General features: G+C 40.3%; 1 protein-coding gene across 1 annotated transcript in view; it reads right to left on the reverse strand.

The window, feature by feature from the left end:
• Positions 1 to 672, reverse strand: part of ARGLU1 (arginine and glutamate rich 1) — a 33801-nt gene extending 33129 nt beyond the window's left edge. Inside the window, exon 1 of the mRNA XM_020970071.2 lies at positions 57 to 672. Coding sequence (XP_020825730.1) covers positions 57 to 403 — 347 coding nt within the window. The 5' untranslated portion in view covers positions 404 to 672. The remainder of the gene's footprint in view (positions 1 to 56) is intronic.
• Positions 673 to 23542: the final 22870 nt, after the last annotated feature.

Consider the following 23542-nt stretch of genomic DNA (forward strand, 5'->3'; position numbering starts at 1 on the left):
CTTCCTCCCTCTCCCCTCCCCCCTCCCTCCCCTCCCCATCCCTGCCGCGGGCTCACATCTTTCGCTGCCGCTCGAACTCTGCCTTCTTCTCCTCCTCCTCGCGTTTCTGCTTCTCGTCCAGGCTGCTCCGCTTGCTCACCGTGCGCCCGAAGATGTCGATGCGGTCCGGGGGGGACGAAGCGCGCTCGCGCTCCCGCTCGCGGCGGGACACGGCCGCGTTGGTGGAGCGCGAGCGAGAGCGCGACTCCCGGCGCCGGTTCCTCTTGCTCTCCCGGGACTTGGAGCGTTTGCGAACCCTTTCCTTATCCCGGGATCGCGACCTCGACCGGCTCCGCTTTTTGTTGTGCTTACTGCTCTTGGTGTGCTTGGAGCGGGACGAGCTCCGACTCCGGGACCGGCCCATCTCTGCGGGCCGACGACGCTGTTGGCTCGGCCGCTTTCGCCTACGGGCCCCTCTCCCCCCCGCCTCGCGCTCCCTTACTTCTCTCTCCCCGGTGTCTCCGGACACTGCCTGAGAGCTCCGCCGAGATCGGAAGTCCGGGAGCGGGCCCGGTAGGCCTTAGACCGATCTTCCGTGTTCACAACGGCCACGAAGGACTTCCCCCCCCCCCAGACGCGAAGGCCTCAGCTACAGGACTTCCCTAAAATGGCAGCGACGGCACCGGCTGCCCTTCCCACAATGCAATGCGTGGAACCAGCCGTCAGCTTAGCCCCGGCCCCTTCCGATTATTGCGGAAGTAGCTGCGAGGACAACGAAGGCCTTCGGCTATTTCCGGCCGCTTGAGCGGAAGTAGCTAAAAGGGTAACGAAACCCTTTGAGTATTCAAGTGCTCAAGCTCCTTTGAGTTTTAGTATGATCTGTGGAATTGTAAGATAAAAAAAGATTCATTCCTTAAGTCCTTGTCTTTAGGATCATATCCAGAGCGAGAGAAAGAAAAAGAAAGCAAAGTGACAGTATATGCAAACTTCCAGTTCATAGTTTTGCTAGGGGATTCCCTACATAGTGAACAGTGAAGTTTGCTGTGCCTCAATCTGATGCATACTGAAACCTAAGTAGAATTTAGTTCACTTTCCAACGTTACTGCATGTGTGAGCTACAGCCATCCCTCTGGGGGCATATGACAGAATAAAGTACTTTGATTTTAAAGGTCATTCTCCACCCCACTCCCCCATTCAAATATTTATTAAGCTGCTTCCATCTGTGAGGCTTGCACAGAACCCTTCCTCCAGGTCTAAGCATGGGGAAAAGAATTAGGAGAGAAAGGAGTCAAAGAGACCCCCCCCCAAAAAATCCTAAATTCTAAAAAAGTCCAAAAAAGTAAAGAAACCAGAAATAAAGATGGAGGAATCAGGACTGAGAATGAAAAAATAAGAGCGTCTTCAACAATTATAGCTTAGGACAAAATCTAGCATATTTATGTGCCATATAAAGTGTTAACTCCTTAAGAATAGAGACTTTTTGTTTTTGCATTCCCAGCACGTAGTGGCCCCCCCCCCCCCGCAGGGAAAGAGGGGGGGAAGGGCAGCTAGGTGATGCAGTAGAGTGCTGGGGCCCAGAGTCTGAAAGACTCGGGTTCCTGAGTTCAAATCTGGCCTCAGACACTAACTAGCTGTGTGACCCAGGACAAGTCATGTAATACTGTTTGCCTCAGTTTCCTCATCTGTAAAATGAGCTGGTAAGTGAAATGGCAAAGCATTCTAGTATCTTTGCCAAGGAAACCCCAAATGGGGTCATGAAAAGTTGGACAGGACTGAACAACAACAAATGTTGAATTGACTAAATGTTGAATGAGAGACCAGAGCCTATGCAGTTCTAAGAGCAGGGAGATGAAAGGAAAGAGCACTGATCTGGAAGTCAGGAGACCTAGGTTCTAGGCATGCCCAGTTTCCTCTGGTCTCAGATTTCCTCATCTGTAAAAATAAAGTGCTTGGATTAAACTACAAAGATCTTAAAATTTTAAAGCTCTACGATTCTGTGTGAGAGGAGAGGTGAGGAAAGGGCCAGCCAAAGAGGAATCAAGACAAGCAATTCTTTTCCTCCTGTGATTAAATACTTTATTTCTCTAGTGAAATTTAAAAGATTCTAATTTGTGTTTTTAGGATTGGCCATCAGGTTATGGGTTTCTTTGGGGCCAGTGAAACAACTTAAAAAGCAAGGAGAAGTCTAAGCCAGGGAAGGGAGTGCCCCAGAGATAAAATCACATGTCACTGAAATTTTCAAGCCTGGACAGTGATGGAGAGAAGGAACATGGGGAGAGGGGAGTGAAGGGAACAAGAGACTTTACCTTGGACTTTGGCCAGGTCTTCTCCCCTAGCTCTCTTTTGGCCGCATGATGACCTTTTGAGCTTTATAAGGTCTAGAAGATATTGGACTTCTCATCTTCCCATTGGTGTCCCAATGGCATTCCCAGATCACCTGTGGCCAAGTCTGTTTCAGGAGTCAAGTATAGAGTAGACATATATTCATGGCTCCACAAGGAAGAAAGCAAATTGACTACACCATGCCTAAGGGGACCTTCTTGGGTACCACACAAATGGAGGAAGGCTTCTAGCATTCGTCATATGATGGCAGCTTAGGGGCTTAGACCTGAGTTAAAATCTAGCCTAAGTCATTTATTAGCTGTGTGACCCTGGGCAAGTCACTTAACCCCAATTGCTTCACCAAAAAAGAAAAAAAAAGCTTGAGTTCCCTTTCCTTTGGACTTTATTCACCTTCGGAAGAGTGTGTCACAGACTTTTGGCTGGGATGTTTTTATACTAATTCTTAATTGTACCAGATTAGAAAAAATTTGTTTCTAAAAGTTACTTAAGGTTGGCTAAAATGCTTCCCAACTGGTAACCTTGGTGGGGGCAAGCACACTTGTGGGAGGTTTGAGTCACCATTGTCATTAAAGAGTCACCCCTAGCTCCTCGAGGGTACTCCTGGAACCATGAAGGGGAAGTGTGCCCTTGTTCCAAGACCTATAGCTGTTTTGGGATAATGGTTCTCACAGCCTATAATAAACAAGCCTTACAAATCTCCATGTTGATCATTAAGAACTTATATTCTAATGAGGAAACATAATACAGGGGAGCTGGAGTTGGAACGCAGGGGAGAGTAGTTGGCCCACACAGTAGGGTCTGGGGCTGTCTGGTGGTAGCAAGGTGTCTTAGTGCTGGGCAATATAAGTTGAGAGTTCGCTTATCAGAGCACCAGTGTTCCAGGATCAGTAGTTCAAGTTCTGATGCAAGGTGTCAACAGGAAATCACAACTTCACAAAACTTAGGTAAAAACTAGGTTTATTAGGAGAGGAAAGAACATACTGTGGAATCCAAGTTTACAAGTCACACAGAAGTTTATAATTTACAGCAGTAGAATAAAGGAAGGAGGAGAAAACACAAATCTCCTCTTAAAGAAGTTGGCCTGGGAGAGGAAAGGTTCAGTAAAGGTGGGAAAAGGATAAAACCCCTCCCAGAGGGGAGGGGCAAGGCTATGCAAAAGCAGCATTCTTTTCCCTTGGGAACTGCTAGACCATGAAGATATCATGGTCTGCTTATCTACAAGGGTCCCAGCTGTACAAGCAGTTTCTCAGCTTAGTGGGGACTTGAGTTCCAAGGACACACAAGGAGTCCAGTTTGAGATGCAAACAAGAAATTATGTCATGGTGGGGGGGGCAGGGAAAAGGCTTTGTCTTTGACATATTCAAGGTCTCCTGAGAACTCTGGCTCCAGTATTTCTAGAAAATATGGCAACTCAAAAGGACAAGTTCAGGGAACCCCTTAACATTCCTTAACAAAAGTGGAGGAAGACAGGAGTAGTTGTGGCCTAGCTTAGAGCTGTCTGGGAAGACACCAAACCCATGAGGGAGCAGAAAAAAAAAATTAGCTCTGAGGAGTGTGACCCTTGGCATTAAAGAGGGCCACTATTGATTCAAGAGGGAATTAGCCCAATAGAGGCACCATGCCCTGGAGGAACAGTGTAAGGGCACCATGAGAAAAGAAAGAACTTTAGAGCACTGTAGTACTAGAGGAATGAGTTAGCTGGGCAAGACATATTACCTCTCACTGAGACCTGGCAGCCTCTTCATGGCACAACCTACCTGGATGCTCTTTGGTTGAACTCTCATTCATTTCCCTTGAGTAAATGGTCAAGGCAGGGAAGTAGGAACACTCCTCGATATCCATTATCATTTCCAGGTTCTATTCCTACCACCATCACTCAGTAACCTCTTCTCCTTTCAGTTCCATACAATTCACATTTAATCAATCAATCAAAATTCTGATCTTTCTCTCCTCTCCAACTCCTACTGTCATACTAGGGGACTTCAACATACATACTGATGCCCCTCAAGCACCTCTAACCTCCCAGTTCCTCAAGCTACTTATTTCCATGACCTACTCTTCCACTTTACCTCAGCCACATAGAAAAATGGTCATTTCTTGACATTAGCCACAAATACATCACCTCCATTTCAAGAGCTCTGAAATTCCCTTATCTGATCACAAATTTTTGATTTTTTACCTCTCTTAAACCAAATCCTGCTTTTCATGCACACTATCACCTCCAATGCCTAAATTCCTCTGCATTAACCACACTATAATCCTTTCACATCTTTACCCCTCATGAACCAGTTGAACTGTATACTGTCCTCTTCTTGAGTCTCCAGCCCTCTTATGTCACCTGTTGAACCCTGCAAAGCCTTAGCTTTGGGTCACTTCCATGATCCGCTTACTTTCTTCTTATACATGTGCTGCTGAATGAAGGTGGAGAAAACTCATCTGAATCTACTACAAATGTATGTTATATAACTTCAACTGGACCATTACTGGTCCTAGTCAATTCTTTTATACCTGTCTTATCAACTCACTATCCCAGTCACCACAGCCCTTCTTCCAAATCTTCTCATCCCTCTTCAAACCTCCCATGGCTTCCCCCTTCCCTCACCCTTTCAGATGAAAATCTGGCCACATATTTTACAGAAAAATTGAGGTCTTTTACTGTAAGCTCAATCTTCTTTCTCCCTCCTCCTTTAATATTATAACTCAGATATCTTCTGCAACTGTCTCTTCACACTTGTCTCTCTTTTTTTGCTAGGCAATAGAGTTAAGTGACTTGCCCAGGGTCACACAGCTAGTGTTATATGTCTGAAGCTGGATTTGAACTCAGGTACTCCTGAATTCATGGCCAGTGCTCTATCCACTGCACCACCTAGCTGCCCCTTCACACTTGTCTCATAGAAGAAGTGATCCTTTTCTTTGCCAAAGGCAAATCTCTATACCTGTACAAATGATCCCATTCCATCCTATCTTCTCCAGCATATTGGTCCTTCTATCATCCCCATTCTCTCCCTGATATTTAATTTCTTCCTGTCTATTGGATACTTCTCTGCTGTCAACAAACATGTTCATGTCTCCCCCATCTTCAAAAAACCCTCACTTGATCCATCTATCCCCTCTGTCAACCCATAAGTCTTTTGTCTTTTGTGGCTAAACTCCTTGAGAAGGCTGCATACAACAAGTATATCTATTTCCTCTCCTCTAACTCATCATTCAACCAAAATTACTCTCTTCAAAGTTACTAATGATCTCCTAATTGCAAAATTCAGTGACCCTTTTTCAATCCTCATTCTCTTTGACTTCCATGAAGCCTTTGACACAGTTAATTATCCTCCACTTTATACTCTGTCATTTTTAGGTTTAACTATGGGTGTCTTTCAGGACTCTGATCTAGGCCTTTTTCTCTTCTCCTACACTACTTCACTCAGTGTTCTCATCAGCTCCCATGGATTCCATAATCACCTCTCTACTTACTCAGCCTGAACCTCTCTACTGACCTCTAGGATGTAGTTCCTTTGGGTCAGGTGACTTGAATTAATCATAGGAAGCTGGATGCTCTCTTACTATCTTCTTAGCTACTTTGGGTATCGGCTCCTTGCTAGCATTTTTTTTCCTTTTATTATTTCATCCCAAAGGTCATTATCCTTAGTAGAGAAAACAGAAGCAAAATAAAAATTAAGTACCTTCTTTCTCTCTGTTGCCAGTTAGGAGTGTCCCATTCAGTCCAAGAAGTGATCCTCTTCCTTTTCTTATCTTCTTGACATAGCTAGGGGGAAAAAAAATCCCTCTTGTTGTTCTTATCTTTCTCCACCAGCTTCAGATCATTCTGAGTTTTATCCTTCCTGATTTTCTCTATAAGACTGGGCAATACTTATATTCATCTTCTCTTACCAACCCATGAGTCTACGCATTCCTTTTAAAAATCTAATTTGGTTGTTGATTTCTTTATGTATTTATGTGTCTCTTTAGACCGTTGTCATTTTTTCCCCAACTCAGCAGAATTGTTTCCCTTTAGAATTTCATTCTTGAGGATTTCTTATCCCCCTTGGGATGACTTCTCCTCTCTAATTTTAGTCTATGAGATTCTATCTCCTGTTCCTCTGAGATTTTTAAAATCTGCACTCCAAAAAACATAGGCAGTAAATGAGGTTATGTCCAGCTTCTTCTCTATCACAAGTAGTTACCTACCTAGAAGTTCCCATTATTTCTATCTTAACAATCAATTTCCACTTCTTAGTGAAAATCAGATCTAAAATTGAATTTCTTTGTTGATTCTTTAGCTTTTGGAAGGATAAAATAATCATTAAGTCATATCAAAAATTATAAAACTGCTCTGCTTTTGGTCTGGAAAATTAAAACCTCCATCACTCTACCACTACTGTATTATGCTTTTGTGCCAGGCTTGTAATCTCTTTAACTCTTTATCCATTTCCTCTTTCTGCCCAAGCAGTCTGTAGTGTTCTCCAATGACAAGGTTGCTTCTGTTTCTCTTTCTATTTATTATCACCCACGTTTTCTATCATGTTTCTATCTTCTTAATGTACTATATAATATGCCTTATATTATAAACATATAATATATATAATATACCTTAATATACCTGAATGATGTCAAGCACCTACTGGTAGCCTGGTTATGTTGCTATGGCAACATAGCTATAATAATAACTGTAAATGCTAGCTAGACTGCTGCAGAGACACAAAGTCCTTTCTCTTCCCTTCCCCCTTTGGGGAGTTAATTTTATTTTAACACATGACCAGTTCATCTTTTTTTTAAATAATAATTTCTTGATGACATCTTTATTTGTTATGGGTTGCAATCTGTTGACACCTACCACAAACCTCTCCACACTCTCTGAATAATATTCGTTTTTGTTTCTTCAGTCATTGAAGTATTTCATGACTCTTAGTCATACAAAAATACTGGTAGCATGTTGGCATTAAAAAGATGGGTCTTTATTTCTGGAGGAAGTTTGGAATGCTTCAAGCTGAAAAAAATCCAGCCAACTGTATACCTACTGCTTAATTCTAGATCCAATTAATCATTCATCTGTATTGTCTGTCTGAGATATATTATATTATATTTTGTATATATGTATATATATATATGTGTGTGTATATATATCTATATCTATATCTATATATATATCTCCTGATACGTGAGTTCTATAGGTTGTCTATCTAACTGCATGTCATAATCCATACAATTAGACATTGTTCATCCACTTGGTATTTCCTGTGCATATACTTAGGCCAAACTGTTGAGTGGTTACAGACCTTTTCCAGATGTCTCTGCAGTGTTCCAAGGCTTGATGAAAATAGTAAAATGTATTCCCAAACAGCAACATCTGGAGCACCAGCCATAGGGAATTCCTTTTCAGCTTGGACTCTATATCAGATCTCCTGCATAATAATGTCAAACACCTTGACATAAAAAAATGCATTTATTACATTTTTAAATTGTATTCTAGTTATTTCTGTAAATGTCTTATGACTTTCTGTAAATAATCTGATATCTGCAATCATCCACAGAAGCACTGATATTGTCTACTAGATTATAAGCTCCTTGAGGTAAAAACTATACTATTTTTCACCTCTGTATACATCTACTTGAACCATGCCTTGAACAAATTAATTGAAAAATCAAAATAAAATACCTGAAGATCTTTGTTTTCTTTTCTTTGTTCCTAAGGCAGCTTCCTAAACTGACACTCTGGGATTCTCAGTGTCTCCCTCAGTCTTTCTCTGTATTCCCTTGCCTCCCCGATGATGATGAGAAACTTAGACTCCATTGTCGTTTTGGCTCTGAAAAATTTTTTCTAATAGCACTAAAAGTCTATTAACCTCTTAGTAAGCTGAATAGTCAGCACAATTTGTAAATCAATTGATCTTTCCTTTCATTTAGGAATTCATAAAGAGACAGAGGTTCTTTCCCATTAGCTTTGTATAACCTCCAGAAAATACTGTCTTGAAATTATTATTGAACCTTTCAGAGAATCCAGAAAAAAATTTTAATTTACGCACACAAGGTCTTGCCTAATGTCATGTGACTTTCTTGAAGCAGAGACAGCCTTTTCACTCCAGAAACTAGTAAGATCCTAGCATAATCACTCTTGACCACTTTATCCTCGTCAGAGAATATAATAAACATAACAAGAGCACTGAAAGCTGAACTCTGAATCATGCCTTCTGAGGTTCTCATTCCTCCCTAATAGGCCTATAATCTCAAACATGTCTGGTGCTGCATTTCTTACCAGAGACCTTGGCTTATAAGGGTAATTTGCCCTTTGTACTTCTCTAGTCAGGCAATAAACATGTAAGTGGCTACTTTGCTCCAGGCTGTGATAAGTATGTGCTGAGTATACAAAAAGAGGCAAAAGATAATTCTTGCCCTTCAAGAAACATATCATCTAATGGGGGAGACAATGCACAAACAAATCTATACAAAGCAAGTTATGTATGGGATAAATTGGAAATAATTAAAAGAGGGAAATCACTGGAATTAAGAGAAGTTAGGGAAGGCTTCCTGTAAAAGGTGAGATTTTAGTTGGGATTTAAAGGAAGCCAAGGAGGTCAGTAGTCAGTGCAGAGAAAGAGTGTTCCAGGCATGGGGGTCAGCCAGAGAAAATTATCTGGAGCTAAGAGATAGGGTGTCTTGTCTGTGGAACAGCCAGGAGGCCAGTGTCTTTGGATTGAATAGTATGTTGGAGAGTAAGGTATAAGAAGAATGGAAGGTAGGAAAGGGCTAGGTTAGGAAGGGCTTTGAATGCCAAAAAGCTTTTTTCATTTGCTCCTGGAGCCAATAGGAAGCCACTAGTTTATTGAATATATGTGTGTGTATGGGGGTGGGGGGGAGAGGGGAGACATGTTCATTAGGAAAATCCCTTTAGTGACTTAACGGATGATGGATTAGGGTGTGGACAGATGTGAGGAAGGAAAACCTACCAGTAGGCTATTGAAATAACCAAGGGGTAAGGTGATGAAGTCCTGCACTAGGGTGGTGGCACTGTCAGAAGGGAGAAGGGAATATATTTGAGAAGTGTGACAAAGGTAAAATAAGCAGGTCTTAGCAATCGCTTGGGTATTGGGGTGGGGGGGTGAGAGATAATGAGGAATCTAAGATGACTCCCAGGTTGCCAACCTGAGGGTCTGGAAGGATGGCATTGCTCTTTACAATAACAGGGAAGGTAGCAGCAGGGAAGGGTTTTGGAGGAAAGATAACGAGTTCTGTTTTGGATGCTTTGAGTTTAAGATGTCTACTGGACATCCAGTTCAAGATGTTTGAGAGGAAGTTAGAGAGATCATAGATCAGCAGAGAGATTGGGGCGGGAAAGGCAGATTTGAGAATCATCAGCGTAGAGAGGGTAGTTAAATCCATGAGAGATAGCAAAATCATCAAATGAAGTAGTGTGGAGGGAGAAGAGAAGAGGACCCAGTACAGAACCATGAGGGACATCTATAGTTAGAAGGAATGATTGGAGGAGGATCCAGCAAAGGAGATAGAGAAAGAGTGGTCAGATAGGTAGGGAGAAAACCAAGAGATAATGAAGTTCCCAAAACTTAGAGAGAAGAGTCTGTCAAGGAAGAGTGAGCAATAATATCAAAGATTGCAGAGAAGTCAAGAAAAATGAGGATTGAGAAAAGGCCACTGAATTTGGCAACTACGAGAACATTAATAACTTTGGAGAGAAGTTTTTTGATGGAATGATAAGGTTGGAAGTCAGATTGTAAGGGGTTCAGAAGAGAGTGAGAAGAGAGAAAGCAGAGAGGCACTTATTGTAGATTACTTTTTCAAAGAGTTTAGCTACAGAGAACAGAAGAGACATAGGATAATAATTAGCAGGGATGGAAGGTTCAAGTGAGGGTTTTTTCAGGATAGGGAAGACAGGGGTATGTTTGTAGGGAGTAGGAAATAAGTCAGTAGAGAAGGAGAAATTGAAAATGAGCGAAAGAGGGGCAGCTAGGTGGTGCAGTGGATAGAGCTTTGGCTTTGGAGTCAGGAGAACCTGAGTTCAAATCTGCCCTCAGACACTTGATAATTACTAGCTGGATGACCTTGGACAAGTCACTTAACTCTGATCACCTCACCAAGAAGCAAAAAGAAAAAGAAAATAAGTGAAAGTGTCGATGACAGAGAGGGCAATCTGTTACTGGAGATGAGATGCAGTGGGATCATTTGAACAAGTAGAGGGGTTAGCCTTGGCAAAGAGTAAGGCCACTTCATCATGTGAAGTAGGGATGAAGAAAGAGAAAGTGGCAGAACGCATATGGGTGATAAGAAATGAGGAAGAGGAGAGAAGAGGTAGTTCATGGAGAATGGCCTCATTTTTTTTTCTGAAAAACTATGAGGCAAGGTTCTCAGTCTACAGAGTGGGAATAAGGAGAGCTGTGGGATGTTTGAGGAGGGATGAAAAGCTTTGGAGGAGTCATTGTGGACAGTGGGATAGTGAATTGATAAGGGTGGCCTTGTAGGATTGCCTATCAGCTGTAAGAGACCAGTTGAAATGATGTAACATAAATTTGTGGTGAACCCAGTCAGAATGGTTTCATGATTTTCTTCACCTTTGTACAGCAGCACATGTGTAGGTATGAAGGAAACAAATTGTGAAGGTGGTTTAAGGCTGAGGACTCTCTGGTCATAGTCAGTGATATCATAAGGGGGATAGGAATCCACGAAAGGAAGATAGTGTAGAGTTGAATTGGGAGTCAAGATAGGGAGAAGAGAAGAGACTAGCTAGTGCAGGGGAGATGGCCTGGGAGAGAATTGGGAGGTTAAGGGACTGGAGGCCAAGGTGTGGATGAAAAGAAGAGTTATATAAGAGAAGACAGAGGGAGAGGTGGAAAGTCAATAGATTGAGATTGGCTAAGGAGTTTTTCATATTTCTTGACCATGGAGGGGGTGCATTTGTGGTCAATGGCAATATCAAGGATATGACCATCTTTGTATGTGGCTGAGGTGGGGTAGAGGAGTGGTTCATGGGGAGTGAATTGATTGAGGAATGGAGTGGTTAGGATATTTGAGGGAAAGTTAATATGTATGTTGAAATCCTGTAGTAAGAGGGCAGGAGTTGAAGAGAGAAAAATTATGAGCCGGGTATCAAAATTCATTGAGGAAGGAAGGGGAGTGACCTGGGGCTCTAGAGACAACAGCTACCAGGATTTTCATAAGGTGGTACCTATGAATAGCAAGAACCTCAGAGGAAGAGAGGTTACTGAGTGATGGAGGAAGGGCAGAACCTAGAATTGGCATTATGGAGAAAGAAGTATTGAATTCCCTTCCTTTGAGCAATGAACTGGGGAGAATGAATGAAGGTGCAGCCAGTATGGGAAAAGGTGGCCAGGGAGGCTGTGTCATCAGGGGAAAGTGAGGTTTCAGTATGAGCTAATAGATGTAAGGAGTGGGAGAGGAATAGATTTTAAATGAAGGCTATTGTGTTGCCTATATAAAAGGCATTGCAGAGAACATAGTGGAAGGGTTGGATGGGGTTAGGATACAGTTTTGGGGTGGGAGCGTTGAGGGGGATAGGAATGAAGAATCAGGTGGTAGGGGATGTGGAATGGGTTTGGATTATGATCTACAGGAGTTTAGAGTCACTGGGATGTGAAGGGTACAACCAGGTATGAGAATGTTCAACATTGAGTAGAGGGTACCACTTTTCTACCATCAAAGGACAAGTACATCAGGAGACGGAAGAACGAAGTTTGAAGGGAGGGTTGATCTTCTTTGCCCTGTAAGTGATTCATATCTTAGTTGAGAGATTGGGCTGGCAGCAGGAGGTAGAGAATGCCTTGTCCTGCTATAGATGGAAATGGTTGCTTTGGGGCAAATGGAAGATGCCTAGCCTGACGGCTAGCAGCCTTTCCTTAGGGATCATGCTGGGCCCAGTAGGAGATGGAAGGCTCAGTACACTAGTATACCCTTGGTTTGAGGTCTTCTTGCCTGAGGAGTATGGCAATGAGGCTGTAGCAGCAAGTGTGACCCTGCCTCTAGCAGCTTTTCCTCCAAGGTATCTTGCATCCTAGTGTACCCATGATCATTTTTCTCTGGCTGTCTCCCATGCCTGGAATGCTCTCCCTTCCCTTCTCTGAATACTGACCCCCCTGTCTTCCTTTAAGTCCCAACTAAAATTTTACCTCCTACAGGAAGCCTTCTTCAAACCCTCTTATTTATATCTCTTGTTTTAATAACATTCTACTTATCTCATATATAGTTTACTTTGTATATATCTGTTTGCATGTTGTTTTCCCCATTATTATGTAAGCTCCATAAGGGCAAGGACTCTCTTTTGCGTTTTTCTGCAGCTCCAGCACTTGACACTATGCCTGGTAAATAGCAGGCATTTGGTAAATTTTTTTTTATGAATTTGGCTTTAAAAAATTGATAACTCTACTTTGATATAATTGTTTTTCTTTATAATTCCACATATTTTATTTTATCCATTTGAAAACATTATTCTGAAAAGGGATCCATGGACTTCAGGAGGCTGCCAAATGGGTCTATGACACAAGGTTAAACTAATAATTTCCCTATGTTAGAGGAAATTCTAGTTGTTTTTATGAGATGGTGATCTCCTATATGAGGTAACCTTCTGGGATCTTTCTACTGTAGTGGTCAATGACAAGGCTTTGAGAGGTTTAGTGGAGAAGTAATTATAGGATCACATATCTAGAACCAGAAGGAGCTACTGAGGCTATCTAGTTCTACCCCTTCATTTGACAGTAGAGGACACAGAAGCCCATGAAGGTAAAGTGGCTTTCTCAAGGACTTACAGATAATGTCAGGGGCAGGAGTTGAATTCAGATTCTCTAGATTCCAAAAACATCATACATATCAAAGCAAAGCTGGTAGAGCATTGGGAAAATACCTAATGAGGAATCTAGTCATTGCTTTGGGCCATCAGCATCATCACCTGAGTGATAGTGAGAGATCTTACCATCTCATCTGCATTTTAGGAAGGTGGTATTATAGCCAGACCTAGACCCCTACCCTGCCCAGGGGTGATTGGTCTTCTTTTTGTACACCAACTTGATTTCTTGCAGGCCACATAACCCTAAGATAGTGATTATAGGGATTGTAGTGTGAGGAGTGAAGACCAGGGGGGAAAAAATGAAGATGAAAGCTATAGTTCATGTAAAAGACCATGTTGTGGGTGGACAAGTGGATTAAATTTTAACAAATTTCCTTGGTGACTAGGAGGGCTGTGATCATGATTAGTGTTCCATGGTCTGGTTCTTAAGCTGTATCTACATCACACAGGTAGTGAGTGTTAGAGTCAGGACTTGAACTCAGATCCTCTTAACTCCAATAGTGGTGCTCTTTCTATGGTACTGTATAAGCAAAGCTGATAGAATATCAGGAAGATTCACAGTGAGAAGTTTCGTCATTGCTAAGGGGCATGTGGAAGAACGTTCTCATGGCAACATGGAATTTATTCATTTCTTTAATGACCTGCTTCTGTGGGTCTGAGTATATCAAGTCAGGATCTGTGGTAAACTAATTTCTTTCAGACCACAGAGCCAGAAGGGATCTTAGAGATCACTGAGTCCAGTGCTTTCTGTTTGTATATAAAGAAAATGAGCCCCTAGAGCCATCTAGTGACTTCTACAAGATCTCACAAGTAGTAAGTAGCAGTATTTGAACCCAGATCCTCTGACTACAAATCCAGTTCTTTTTTCACTAAACCCTACTCAAGATGTTTCAGAAGACTGGCAAGAGGTTTACTAGGGTGGAAACGAATTGGTGGTTATACCCCATAAAAGAGGCAGCTTTGGAGAGTGAGTACCCAGGAAGATCTAGATTCCAATCCCACTTCTGATATCAGTTATAGATAATCCTGGGCAAGTCCTCTAACTTCTATGTAACTAAGGTAACTGCCTGTGAATTATCTACTAAGCTATAAATTGATTGAAGCCTATGAAGAGAGCCAAATTTGTTGATCCTTATGCTGACAAAATTAGTCATCCTTCTCGTATTGGGAGCATTAACCCGTGATGTAAGTCTTGTGCACAGGTGGAGAGTCCCTATTTCAGTATGGCTTCTATCTGGGGTCACTGATTTCATTTGTTCCAGAAAGTCCATCTATTCCTTCTCAATTGGACAATTTCTCCATTTTAGCAAATAGCCAATGTTGGCATCAGTACTAGAAGGCAGCTAGGATAGTTCAGCATACTAGGTGAGGTTCTGGGAGTATATGAAGCTATTAGTGAGATAGATCACCACTTCCTGAGGCAAGAGGTCTTGGCATACAAGATTCATGAGCATTTGAAGAATTATGGGGGATATAGTACAAATTGAATAGCAGAGCTGAGTATTCCTACCTACTATAATAGGGCTATAAGGAGTGTCAGTGTATACTTCTGGGAGATCTGATTTGGGGAGTTAGAGGAATGACTCTGCCAAATGGCTGATTAGGGTTAGAAGGTATTGGCCCTAGCTTCAGGAATATGTAGCTGTGGTAAAGTCATGATTTCCTCATTTTGTTGTTGTTATTTGTTTTAAAGTAAATAGTACTGGTGTTCTGTTAAGGGGATATTTTCAATTCTCTTCCATGAACCCCTGAAGAACACTATGTGGTCACTTCTTGGTCAATGAATAGCTCCATTTGGACAGGACTGGGGAATCCCAGAACTAGGTTGATTGCATAATTGTATATCCTATATGGATTAACATTGATTCTGTGCTAAAACATATCAATAGTCCAGAGTACAAACATAAACTAAAGGGAAGACTGAGTCTGGACTCAGAGTTGCTCAAGATGCCAAACCAATCAGCTGAGACATGATGGAGCTCTGGTTTGAAGTCTGCCTGGAATTATCCTCAGATGTGGCAAACACATGTTCTAGAAAATGCATTCAGCAGTCCTGATAGAGGAAGGTGATCTTTTCTAAGTACAAGGTGATGGCCATATTATGAGTAGCAGCCAACCAATCCCTGTCATTATTGGAAGAAGGGAAGTGAGCTATATTTTGGCTGAATACTCCAAACTGTTTTCCCACTTCTCTTGAGTCACTGATCCAAACAAAGACAGGTGCCCATTGATTAATTCAAATCTCACTCGTGCAGTCTGGAATTTCTAGGCTACTTCCTCTCATTGGACTAGAACAAATCCATAAAATTCACTGAAGTCTCTAAGCCTACCATTGCTAGGACCCATACTACTTGGGAGCTAGGCAATTCCAACTGAAGGGTCAGTAACATGAGGATTAGTTGGCCTCAATATGGGTTGGGAAAGGATGCTCTCATGGCTCTTCTACCTGTGGTAGTAGGCAGCATGAACTCTGGCTAGTATCAGGTTGAGGCATTCCTGGCACCCCTTAAGGTGAAGGGGTGATGGCCTAGGAAAGAATTAAGGGGCTTAGGGATTGGAGGTCATGGTGGGGAAAAAAGACTGAGTTTAGTATTGCAAGGCAGAGGGACAGGTAAAATGAGGACAGATTGCAATTGAATAAGGGAATTTCAGACTGAGTTTATGAACATGGAAATGGAATATATTTGATTGATGGCAAGATAAAGATATGACCATCTCTGTGTAACAAACTGAGGAACTGAGAGGTAAGTGTGTTTGAGAGAATAACAATATGTATGTTGAAGTGGACTAGTATGAGGGCAGGAATTTAGAAGGAGAGAATGATTGTGAGCCAGATAGAGAAAAAGATTGTGAGCATGAACTCATTGAAGAAGGAAGGGTAGTGTACTGGAGTTTAGAGACAACAACTACCAGGATTTTGATTGGTTTCTAGATGTGAATTATTTGGACCTATAAGGAGGAGAGTTTACTGAATGATGGTGATAGGGAGAAAACCTGGAAATGGCATTGGAGAACAAGGAATATTCCTATTTCTCTGCCTTGACCATTGAATCAAGGAGAAAGAGTGAAAGTAAAGCTAGTTCTAGAAAAGGTAGCCAGAAAGGCTCTGTCATCAGGAGGGAGTCAAGTCTTAATGAGAGCCAGAAGATTAAAGGAGTGGGAAAGCAAAAGTTTAAGATGAAAGCAAATGTGGGATGCCCACCAATTGGGCAATGGCTAAATAAGTTGCGGTATATGATGTGTGCTGTAAGAAATGATAAACAGGTTGATTTTAGAAAAAACATGGAAAGACTTGAATGAAATAATGAAGAGTAAAAAGAGCAAAACCAAGAGATCATTATATACAGTAACAGCATTATTGTTCGAAAAAATGACTATGAATGACTAAGTTATTTTGAGTGTTACAAATACTCAAATCAACTACAAAGGAAGATGCTGTTCACCTCCAGAGAAACAACTGATAAATAGAAGTATGCATAGTACGGTTTTACATACATACATACACATATATATATATTTATATAAAACTGTTTCAAATGGTGGCTTTCTTTAGTGTGAAGTGGGGAAGGACAGAAAGAGTTTGGAATTTAAAATGTAACAAAAAATAAATAAAAATTTTAAAAAAGAAAGCAAATTTGTTACCTGTGAAACAAACATTCCATAGTAGTAGGGGTAGGTAGCTTTAAAGTGTGATATGGGATGTGGGAGGGTTGGGTTAAGAGGGATAGAGGTAAGGGACTGGTCAGTGAGGGATGTGTAGAATGGTCTTTGAAGCTGGGGATTCACTGACACAAATTCAAATAGATCATTAACATTATTAGAGGTACTGCCTCACTGCAGTGTCATCTCAGGGTGTCAGGTAGCTCAGGTGAGGAGATCAGTTGAGGAAGCATTGTTTGGCTACCTCATCAAACTGCTGAATAATATTATAGCTTCAGTCCGCAAAAGTTCCTATATCTTTTTCACATCCCCTGTTTTCTGTCCATCTCTACATCCTGTACTTGTGTGGCTTATTTGTTTTTATTCAAGTGTGAAGCATTATATTTATCCCTATTAAATTTCATCTTATTAGCTTTTGCTTTGTTTTCAAACCTGTCAATTTTTTTTTGGGGGGTGATATTGTCATCTAATGTATTAGAAAACCATCTGAACTTCACATTTCATCCACAGATCCGATATGCACTTAATTTATTCTTTCATCCAAGTTATTGATAAAAATATAAAACAGAATTGGGTTAAGGGGCACCTCACTGGGAAACCTCTATCCATGTGTTGACATTAATCAATACTCTTTGTTTTCAGTCATTTGACCAGTAAGGAATGTACTGTAATTACCTTTACTATTATCTAGCACACTACCGTCTATCACCAATGTCTCTCCAAAAGGATATTATGAGAAAGGAAACCTGGTCAAATATTTTACAGAAATACAAATATACACATTATGTTGGCATGATTCCTTCTCCTTGATGTGCTAGTCTAATAGCCCAGTCAAAAAAAAGGAAATATTAATCTGGGTATGATTTGCTCTTAGTGATGACTTGTAAACTCTCTTTTTATATGCTTACATACTCTTCACTTAATAATCCATTCTATCATTTTCCTAGAACTTGGCATCAAATTCACCAGGCAATTTGAAGAATTCTCTTTCTTTCTTTCTTTCTTTCTTTCTTTCTTTCTTTCTTTCTTTCTTTCTTTCTTTCTTTCTGAAAACTGAGTCAGCATTTATCTCTCTCCCATTCTGAAGTCTTCTTCCTGGTCTCTAAGATTCTCCAAAGGTCATTAATAATACTGCAGCAAATATATTTGCAAGTTATTTTAGGGGGTATAATCATTGGTGTGCTTGTTGATGTTTAACAACTGACTCTCCAGGAAAAAAAAATGTGCATGGCACATTTAAAAAATTTAATCTTCATAATTAACATTTTTCTCTAGACAGTCAGCAAAACAATAAATCAAGCCTGTTTGTAGTGTTAACAAATTTCTTAAGTGTAAATGTTCACATTTGAAAATTCAACAATCTACTTTTTGGGTTTGAGCTGGCCTCAGTGCACCCCTGGATGCAGGCAGTTTAGGCCTGCTAACTTAAAGTTATTAAGGGCAGTCAGGTCCTTACTATTTCCTTACTTAATTTGGATTTTGGTTTCCAGTTAATCATTGTTGTTCTATCCTTCTTGCTCTGAAGTTTTCTCCTTGACAGGGGAAGATAAGGAGATAGGAGCTGAATAATTCTGCCTTTCCCTTGGTGCTCATACCTATAATATTAGGCTCATAGATTCAGAGCTGTAAGGACTCTTAAAGGTCATCTAGTCCAAACTGCTTATTTTACAGATAAAGAATCTGAAGCCTAGGGTGATTAAATAACTTCCCCAAGGTCACACAGGTAGCAAGTAGCAGAACCAGGATTTGAACTCATGTCTCTCACTCCAAGTCCAGTTCACTTTCCAATGACTGACTGTATTATGGTGCTGTTCATGAGACAGTATCATCATTGTTTTTATTTGTCTTTCATTTCCATGTCCTTTTCGTTTCAATGCATCCATGAATTTAAAAAGTATTAAATACCTTTATATAATAGGCTAACTCCTGAGGATACAAATACGAAAGAAAGATAGTCCTTGCCATTCAAGAACTTTTTTTTTTTCTTATGGAGGTCGGGGGTGGAGGGAAGAAAAAGAGGAGGCAAATAACAGGGGAGTCGTGTCCAAGGAAGGGAATTTTCGTGTGAGGAACCTCAGTGGAACTTTCCTGTAGCTAGGGGCTACAATGGATTTGGAGTGCTGGAAGGCCTGAGTTCAAATCCAGCCTCAGACTATCAGACTGGACAAGTCACTTAACTGCTGCCTGACTCAGTTTTTTTAACTGTAAAATGTGAATAATAATAGCACCAATTCCCAGGATTGTTGTAAAGATAAAATGAGATATTTGTAAAATGCTTTGCACACTTTAAAGCTATTAACTATTATTATTATTTCCTGAGCTAGTCAATCTATATCCACATGAGTTTCTTTATTTGAAATATCAGTATATTTTGTTTTGCCACAACAACCAAAATCCAACAAATAATCCTGACTAGGATGACTACAACTGACCAGGCACATTATTTTCCACTTCTGTAGTTAACTAATTGTTTCCTGAAAGAATGAGTGTACTTTAGCTTTGATCTTTTAGTATAAACATTGTCTTTGACCTGAACACGGTGTCATTGTGCAGATTGAGCTCCTGGTTCAGTTTTCTTTACTTTGTGTTATTTCATAGGTCTGCCCATGTTTCTATGAAATCTTCGTATTTGTCATTGCTGTATTTCTTTAGACATACAGTTTCTCTTTTGTTGATTGGTGTCATTGGGTTTTCATCCCTAAGAGCCTCTTCTCCCCATCTTCCTTTTCTTATCTTCACTATGAACTGAAGGGTCTCTGGAGCCTTCACTAGGAAAGATCACATACCTCCTTCTAATTATATGTTCACATTTAGCCTGGACTTTCTTCCTGTTTTCCTCTGTTCTAGGACCAGGCCTTAGCCTTCATTAACACCTCCTATAGGGAGGAGGAAAGGGAAGTGTTTTCAAATTGGCTTTTGAGACCATGACCTTTGGCTGGGGCTATATTTATCTACTTGGTCAGACACTTTCAAACTTCCTTTGACAACACAACCCATCTTACCTAATATAGTCCATTTACCATGGAGATATTTTCAACACTCCACATCCATACCTCCTTCCTAGGTTATACACACACACTTATACACACACACACACACACACACACACATACTCCATGTATACACACAAAGATGCAGATATCTATATGTAGTTAGATAGCTATTGATATATAGATATCTATATAGCTAGATAGCAGATATCTATTTCATAGATAAATATTGATATCTATCTAGCCATCTGAGATAGATATCTATATACCTATATCTATAGACATATTGATATATCTATATATGTCAGTGCCCAGACCTACTATTGCTGCATCTTTAAAGGGGATACCACTACCCACCCACTTTATTTTGACAGAGATAGCATAGTATAGTAGGTAGATAGAGCCCTGGACTTGGAACCCAGGAAGCCCTGGGTTTAAATCTTATTTCAGATGCTTACTCTAAGTGTGACCCTGGGCAAATCACTTAAAATTTTTGTTTTTTTCATCTGCACAATGAAGCTGATCATAGCATCTAACTGTAATTGGGTTGTTGGGAGGATTTAATGAGATTTTGTGCAGTAGAAAGAGTAGTGGGTTTGGAGTCAGAGGAACAGGGCTCAAATCCCAGCTGTGTAGTATAGGGAAAGAGCACTGAATTCCAAGTCACAGAACCTATGTTCACATCTCCATTTAACGAGGGCGGCAGGACCATCTTCTATCTCTTTCCCACTTGGCTGTTCTCCTTTAGATTTCTCTATTAAATACTGACTTCTTCCTCACCACCCCTTTTTACTTTCCTTTTGTGTGTTGTCTTACCTCATTAGATTTCAGTTTCCTCAAGGGCAGACATTCTTTCTTTTTCATATTTGTATCCCTATGACTTAACATAGTCCTTGACACATAGTAGGTACTTAATAAATGTTATTTATTGACTGCCTAAAGTGTTGACTCTGCCAACTTACTACTAGTGTGAACCTGAAGAAGTCACCTAAATTCTGTAAGCCTCAGTTTCTTCATCTGTAAAATGAGGGGATTGGACAAATGGACCTCTAAGACCCTTTCTAATTTGAGATCTAAATTCTGATGAACCTTGGGCAATCCACTTGACTAACTCTCTGAGTCCCAATTTCCTCATATTTAAAAGTAGAGACTAGACAACTTCTAGGATCCCCTGTAAGGTCCCTAGTAAATCTAAATCTATCATCTTAAGTGGTACATAAATGCCAGCTCTTATTATTATGTCTACAGAAAAGATTACAAAGACTTAATGAGCCAGCTCTGGAATAAAATGAAAGCAAGTTTCCTATAAAAAGTTCATTGTTTTTATCTTCTTATTATTTGCTTCTTTCTATTGAGTAAAAAAAAAAACCCAACAACAACAACAACTCACAATCTTCTTTCTGAAGTATTGATACTAATAAATCAAAAGCATAAAATTCACTATCCTTTTCAATGGTGACTTTTGGATCTGTTTTTGTTAAGATATGCATGTTAGAATAAGAAACAATTCTTATGTTCAAGTCTGAGTTTCAGTCAAGATTTACATAGAAATATGTTGACTCAATGTGCTGTAAAAAATGGAAGAAGATATAATCTTTATTTTGTGAATGATGAATGGACTTGGAATTAAGTAGGAAGAAATCAAGTTGGATTTCATTTCAGAAAATGCATAGTGCTTTCAAAGGTCTTCAACTGCTCAATGTCATAAAAAGTCATTTCTTTAATACCATGAGTTACTAGTGATGTTATATTATGTGATTATGAATCATGGAACACTACAATCTTGGAATGATTAAAATTGCAAATAATCCAAGGAGTAAAGGAAGAAGGCATGCTGGCCATAAGTAAACCTCCTGTTTATCTGGAACTACCCTTTCCTGTAATGGCTAATGTCCACTTTAGGCATGCCCCTTTTTCCTTTTTGTTATCCCTACCCTGTTGCTTTTTGAGAACTTTTCACCTCTGGAATTGTACATGCCCAGAAACTTCCAACCTTGGTAACTAGTATTTCCTTGCCCTTGATATCAGGTTTAGGAAACCAACTAGACAGGTCTGAGCCTAACTTTTGCTCCATTATTCACACCTAGATTCTTTCTCAGACTTCTTCCACCATTAGAAAAAGCACACTATCCATGCATCACTTCAACCATGCCTGGTGTATCTCTCCTTCCCCAGCTCCTAATCCTTTTTTCCTTTTCCTTGCTCACTCAGGAATCACCAGCCTGGGGATCAGCCTCTTAAATTCTTGTCTATCTGGTGAGTATTGCCTAGAATCCTAGATATACTCTTCCCCTTTCCCTCTGTTGTTGCGGCTGAGTATCTCAAGTTAAGTCACAAGCCTCCATTTGTGTTAAAACAAAAGGCCTATTACTTTAAGAATCATTGGAGAGTATATCTTCTGCTGTTAACCTCTAAGTCTACCCAAAGCAGAAAGTAATTGGCACCAGGAATAGGTTTGTGGTTAGCATGAAAGTGCCATTTCCTTCTTTTTTATTATCCTGATTAGAGACCTAGGATGGATGTTGGGGCACCCTGACCCTTCGTTCCCGGATTTTTTTCACTGAGGTTCAAGTCTCTGTTTCTGCTGTCTCTGTCCTTCTGTCTCTGTCTCTCTCACATAATCTCATGTCACATTCCACCTCTCCCAAACGCTTTCCTTCTTAAGTTTCATTTTATCTGTGGTCTTTTTCTTCCCTTAGCCCTACCTAGTGTTGCACCAAGAGATAGAAAAAGCAGAATGTTTATGGACTCTTAGATCATAGGAAATTCTCCACCCTTAGAAACCCTAATTAGGAGGCTTTCAAGTGTTGTATAAATTCTTACTGGAGACTTTACTGAAGGGCATAGATAAGAATGGCATAGAATAGGAAGACTTACAGAAGTCGCCATCAGCTTGATGGAGGGGGAACCATGTGAATGAAATAAAAATCCATCGAAGTATCAAATTAAATATAGGATTCTTTTTGGAAATAAGTCAAACCAAAATAGGTTTTTTAAAAAAAATACAAATCACTTATAATTTAGTTACATTATATACATATAAATATGAATCATATTAATCTAGTTTTATGCCTTTTTTTGTCTTTAGTTTTTCAAATATTTTCCCATTAGATAAAAATTGCCAGAAATTTTTTAAAAAATCTAATATTTATTTAGCACTTTAAGATTTCCACAGCGGGCAGCTAGGTGGTGCAGTGGATAGAACACCGGCCCTGGATTCAGGAGGACCTGAGTTCAAATTCAGCCTCAGACACATAACATTTACTAGCTGTGTGACCCTGGGCAAGTCACTTAACCCCATTGCCTAGCCCCCCACCCCAAAAAAAAAGATTTTCAGAGTATTTTATATAAGTTTTTATTTGATCTTCACAGCAAGCATGTGAGGTAGGTGTTGTTATTACTCCCATGGAAAAAGGAGTGTAGTGGTGGTGGTTTCTACCTCCATCTTAGTCAAAGTAATCTTGAAAAGCCAGGATATCTTGAGTGAATTGATCAAACAATCAAAAGAATTAGCTAAGTTCTTAGTCAATTTAAAAGCATCAAAGAAGTTTTGAGAAGAATATAGATGACTCCCTTTGGGAAATAACTTATGATTGGCTGAAAGAATCAGATACCCTCTGGGCCTGTGGATATCACAGGATACTGAGGACAAACTAGATCAGAGAGCACAAAGTTTTTTCTATGAAGTCTATATAGTAAATACTTTAGGCTTTGTGGGCAGAGAGATAAAATTGAGGATATCATATAGGAACTCATGAGAGAAAGCAAA

The sequence above is a fragment of the Phascolarctos cinereus genome, unplaced genomic scaffold (assembly GCF_003287225.1).
Source record: "Phascolarctos cinereus isolate Bilbo 61053 unplaced genomic scaffold, phaCin_HiC Scaffold_7;HRSCAF=346, whole genome shotgun sequence".
Lineage (NCBI taxonomy): Eukaryota > Metazoa > Chordata > Mammalia > Diprotodontia > Phascolarctidae > Phascolarctos > Phascolarctos cinereus.